At 31.5% G+C, this 6,257-nt stretch overlaps 1 protein-coding gene across 1 annotated transcript; it reads right to left on the reverse strand.

The window, feature by feature from the left end:
• Window positions 1-304: 304 nt before the first annotated feature.
• On the reverse strand, window positions 305-5,170 carry LOC140049087 (echinoidin-like). Its single transcript, XM_072093914.1, has 3 exons — window positions 5,163-5,170; window positions 1,480-1,672; window positions 305-721 (listed from the first exon to the last, which is right to left on the reverse strand). Exons 2-3 carry the CDS (start codon window positions 1,653-1,655, stop codon window positions 382-384), a joined length of 516 nt encoding a protein of 171 aa, XP_071950015.1. The 5' UTR covers window positions 1,656-1,672; window positions 5,163-5,170; the 3' UTR covers window positions 305-381.
• Between the last annotated feature and the right edge of the window lie 1,087 nt (window positions 5,171-6,257).

Raw genomic sequence — 6,257 nt, forward strand, 5'->3', positions numbered from 1 at the left:
TAAACTTAACGGAAATATTTTTAATAAGTATGGCCTGGACACACGGTATTAATTCAGAGACCCTGGAAAATCTTATAAACGTACTACAAAAGAAAGCATTAGTTTTGGATCTTTGGTCTATGCATTCCATACGAGTACACGAGTTTTAGTTCAAATGAATTTAATGTGCAAACAGACCTTTAGGCCAATTAAACCTATGACTAGGTTCATATTCACACAATTCCATCTGAAACCCACTGAAAAGAATACAAACACGAACAAAAATATATGATAGTACAGTTATCATGCAATCGTATCCATTTATTACTTTTTATTTTTTAGGTGAAATTCACTGAATATTTGTAAAAATCATGAACTACAATCTAATTTTATATTCATGTTCTAATAATTATTCTGTGGAAGTTTGCAAACATAACCTTGTACAGCGTTACATTGTTTATCATCCCATATCGTCTGTAAACCACTTCGGTTCCATACTGTAACGCAGTCTTGGTTGCCACTATGATTGTCAGGTTGATTTCGATCCCAGTTTGTATAAGTTGCCAACTGATTAGTGTCGCTCCATCTCCATGTACCCTCGTATCTTGCATCGGTCAAACCAATCCAGTAGGTGGCATACGGTTCACGTGTTACCAATCCGTCAGTAGCTGAATTCCAAAGTCTTGAAACAAATTCGTTTTCTTCCTTACTCCGAATGGACACAAGATGTCCCTTTGCAATCCTTTGAATAAAAAGGTTATTTTACTTTATTTGTAGACATTAATACAAATTAAACCTTATTCCGTTTGGACTTCGATCATCATCCTGAAAATGGTCCATTAAAGATCGAAACGTTGAATCAGGACTTTCCTACTGTATTTAAAGTATGTTTATACTATTTTATTAAACATTAATATTCACTTTTTTTTGTCTTGTGTGAGTTTACGTTTATATAAATTCTCAGTTAGGAATATATTGTATACAGTAGATATGTACATTTGTGACAATTAAAGTAAGTGTTTAAAGTAGTTAAAATACAGGTATATTTACATAATAAGATTCTTGAATTAAGTATTAAACATATTTGTTTTCATTTAAAACTTTAGATACGATGTTAATTAAAATGTAAAAATGAAAGATGGCGGTAAAATAAATACATTAATATTCACTAGTCAAAATTGAGCAAAGCTTTGTATTCATCCACCTTATTTATAAGATTGAATTTAAGAACAACTATGTAATTGTTAAAAAGTAAAGTATAATAATAAAGAACTTCAAAAATAACTGAGATTATTGGTGTTTTGTGACACTCACGAGCAAAGTTATTTCCATTGATAAAGTATATTTATAAATAAATATTAAATCATGTATTATTAGTCTATTTCCATCTAAAGTTGCGTCCAAGATATTACCATTTTAAACAAAATTATTTAAGAAGCATTTGTTGGTCGAGGCATAATTGTAGGCCTGATTTTATCGAAATAATTTTGTTATACTAACCAGGTTGTGAAACTTTGGCATTTGTTCTCAGCTGCTGTCCAAGTTAATGTTTCCGCAAAGATTCGGTAGCAATTGCCTAGGTAAGGAACCCAAAAGATAGGACATGGTTGACATGACTCTGCAGTAGGCAGTGCTGCAGCGATGAGCAGAAACATAGCAACAATCGTTACCTTCATTTTAAGTTTGTGAAAGCCTATACATAAAAAAAAAATCCAGATATAATTATTTGATAAGCAAACATAGAGCCTATACTACTCATTCTTTATTAAAGCAACATGTATTAATTTTCAGGTTTTAGGCAAAATAGAATATTGCATTCAACACTCAAAACATAAAATTGGAGTGATGTTGGATTAAAGAAGGTGAAAATAAATAAAATTGTTAAAAATGTTGAAAAATGTGAAAAATAATTAAAAAAAACAAAAAAAAACAGTTACATTGATAGATGTTAAAAATTGCTGAAAATGTTGAAAAATTTGTAAAAACCTTTATTTTGCATCCAAGTATTAATATCTACTGTCAAAATAACGAAAAACTATGAATATGAGTTAGTGTTTACCGACCGACCAACCGACCGAAATTGCTGAAAATGTTAACAATTGTTGAAACAATGTTAAAAACATTTATATTTGCCTATAAGTATTAATATCCACTGTCAAAATTACGATAAAAATATTAATTTAAGTTATTGTTTACCGAAATTTAATGTTTACCGACCGACCGACATAGTGATAGAATCTAACTTGAAATTTATGAGTACCAAATTTTATAATCATGAAGTATGTTATACTGTAGAACACTACGTTATGTAAATACCCAACGCATCAGTATGACTATTTCTTTTTCATACTTTACATTATCAAAGGTTATCAAAAGTTTATAAACAAAACTAAAAATCTAAAATGTCTGTGTTTTAAAATAATATTTCTTCAAAACTACGTAAGTTGTCAGAATGTTGCCTGGTCAATGCTGTTATGAACTTAACACCGGAATTATGCCTGAATAATAAAAAAACAAGGCCAACAGCCATTAAGTCGCGTGCTACAATGCATAGTGATACCGGACCGACAGACAGACCGACAGACCGACAGACAGACCGACAGACAGACCGACCCACCGACATAGTGAACTATACAGAGATAGAGTATAAATTTAAAAATATAGATATAAGGAAGAAAAGCAAAGAGATTATGGAGCAGCTGTACCAGAATATACAACACTAAGTACAGCCGCTCCATAATCTCTTTGCTTTTCTTCTTTATATCTATATTTTTAAATTTATACTAACAAATATCTTTTTATTAATATTATAATAATAATGATATATCAAAAAAAAATGTATTAAATAATATTTATCGCATAATAGGCCTAAGCAATCTACGATAATTTAATTAACTAGATGGTACGCTCGCTTCGCTCGCGTACCATCTAGGTCGTGCCCACAGATGGTTCTCGAATACATAATAATTTCAGCGTTAAAAAACTGGCGATTTCAAATGTATGTACAATAATACATGTCGTTTACAGGAAAGAATAAATAGACAATGATTTATGTACTCAATTAAAATTAGCACCCTGAGAATTACTTCCGAAAGAGAAACTTGTCACAAAATGAGACCAATTGTTTAAGTCAAATTTAAACAAACTTAATTTGTGTTTTGTATGTAACATTAGGGGTGAGGGATGGGGAAGAGGATGGGTGCAAAGAGGAACAATTTTTAAATATATTAAATATATTCTTTATCCATTTAGTAACGAAATATTAATTGTTTTCATGTTTTACAAATAATATACCACTAAACACAGTAAAACATTGCTATGTAATACTTTGTTGAAACTATCACCGTCCTAGTCGATTGAAATAGTACAGTACATGTAACGATACATCACTACGACGTGTATGTTTATATAATGTAAAACAATTTGTGAAAACCACCTCCATTCGAGGAAAATCATAAATTCGATTTAATCGTCAATAAATATTAAATTATCTAACTCAACTTAATTAGTAGGCCTAATGGTTTTCAATTGTTTCTTAGAGCCAATTCATACTTAAGTTGGTTCTTACCCTACCCACCAAAGTTGTTCTGCGTTTAGGGGATGTGATGCACCGTAGGCCTATCCTGTACTGGCTTTACAACGCTACTCGTGCCAGTGAGGGAAGGGTGATGATGTGGGTGGTTTAAATGCAATAATAAAGATGTTTACATAATATACTGCGACTGAAAACGCTAGCTCATTATCCGTTTAAAAAAAATTATATCCAACCTCTGCAGCACAGATTGAAAAAAAAAATGGATCAAATTTCTGTTATGAGTATACAGCACTTGCCTTTACGACGCCTGAGGGAATAGACACTTGTGGAACAGAGATTGGAATGTTCCATTCATCGCAAATCAATACATTTGTATAAACGTATATTAAATCTATCAAAATAGTATTTTTTAAAGAAAAGCGGCCTGTCTTCAACATTATGATGCTGTACTCGAGCTGTTCAACCGGTTTTCAGCCATTAAAAACAATTATCGTAGGAGGAGATAGGAAAATGCGAAGCATCCTCGTATTATTGTCTGTGGGTATTTTTCAAGACGGACATCCATTAGACAGTGTATACCACGATCGAAAAACACCCCTATTTGGGGCAAATCGTTGAACCTAAATTCGTTTTAATTGTCAATAACTAATTATCTAACTCAATTTAATTAGTAAACAGGGTTACATCAGGTGGTTAAAATCAGTACCGAGATTCTAACCAACTTTATATACCATCGAGTAAGCATTCTAGAAATAACGCGCGATTTACCGAATTTTGCCCTTACGTAAATTTATATATAGATTGATATAACAAATTTATTAAATACATAACATCATTTGAATAAAAAGAACAAATCACATATCTACACATAATCATAACATCGTATACTCTATCTCTAACAATTTATTCAATCTTCTATCGACTAAAGCCGAAGTATAGTCGTTATCTCGGGACCGTTCTATGGCCACCACCAGGTAGGCTTACTTCATTAAGGCTTCTATGAATGGATGTACTGGTTGGGAGCAGGAACGCTAGTAGACCAAACCCAGTACCGTTTTGATTACGATCAATCGGGAAATTACCTCACGACGTTATATCTATATTTTTAAATTTATACTAACATATATCTTTTTATTAATATAATAATAATAATATATCAAACATGTATTAAATAATATTTATCGCATAATATGCAATCTACGACAATTGAATTAATATTGATATAACACATTTATTAAATATATAACATCATTTGAATAAAAAGAACAAATCACATATCTACCCATAATCATAACATCGTATACTCTATCTCTAACAATTCATTCAATCTTCTATCGGCTAAAGCCGAAGTATAGTCGTTATCTCGGGACCATTCTATGGCCACCACCAGGTAGGCTTACTCCATCAAAGCTTCTATGAATGGATGTACTGGTTGGGAGCAGAAAACTAGTAGACCATACCCAGTACCGTTTTGATTACGATCAATCGGGAAATTACCTCACAACGTTATATAGGCCTAGGTGCCGACATAGGACTCTAGTTGGACTGTACCATCAAGTCATTTCTCGCATTCAAAATCTACACTTTTGCACTAACAAACTTTTCCTATTTCTACATCCTAAACTACTTTTTATTTTTCTACCATTACCTTCTATATTTTCATCCTTTATCTGTTATACGATATAAACAACATTACACTCGTACATCGTAACGCGAGCATTTCATTCTATACGCATACGCACTTTATCGAACATAATTTTAAACCAAACCTAATCATACATCATACAACGATAAGACATCAACCGCTTCAGTTCAAAACCAGCTATTAAGGTAAACTTTTTAAATTTAAATTAATTTTTGTTTCTATCCACTCTACCATATTCATATAAAGATATTGTGGAACCACGTCAGGTCAAGTTCAATATTGAATATCGAAACGTGGCAGGCTGAAGGCGCTTGACCTTTGACAAGATCGCCTAAATTTTTAATATAATATTAACTTTACAATACTTAGTGTTGTATATTCTGGTACAGCCGCTCCATAATCTCTTTGCTTTTCTTCCTTATATCTATATTTTTAATTTAAACTAACAAATATCTTTTTATTAATATAATAATAATAATATATCAAACATTTATTAAATAATTATTTATCGCATAATATGCAATCTACGATAATTGAATTAATTGATATAACAAATTTATTAAACTAGATGGTACGCTCGCTTTGCTCGCGTACCATCTAGGTCGTGCCCACAGATGGTTCTCGAATACACAGTAATTTCAGCGTTAAAAAACTGGCGATTTCAAATGTACAATAATGCAGGACAATAATATATGTCGTTTACAGGAACGATTAAATAGACACTCTGATTTATGTACTCAACTAAAATTAGCACACTGGGAATTACTTCCGAAAGAGAAAGTTGTCACAAAATGAGACCAATTGTTTAAGTCAAATTTAAACAAACTTAATTTGTGTTTTGTATGTAACATTATGGTTGAGAGATGGGGAAGAGGATGGGTGCAAAGAGAAACAATTTTTAAATATATTCTTTATTTTGTAACGAAATATTAATTAACATGTTTTACAAATAATATACCACTAAACACAGTAAAACATTGTGATGTAATACTTTGTTGAAACTATCACCGTCGTAGTCGATTGAAATAGTACAGTACATGTAACGATACACTACGACGTATGTTTATATATAATGTTAAACAATTTGTGAAAACCACC

This window comes from Antedon mediterranea, chromosome 1 (genome assembly GCF_964355755.1).
Source record: "Antedon mediterranea chromosome 1, ecAntMedi1.1, whole genome shotgun sequence".
Lineage (NCBI taxonomy): Eukaryota > Metazoa > Echinodermata > Crinoidea > Comatulida > Antedonidae > Antedon > Antedon mediterranea.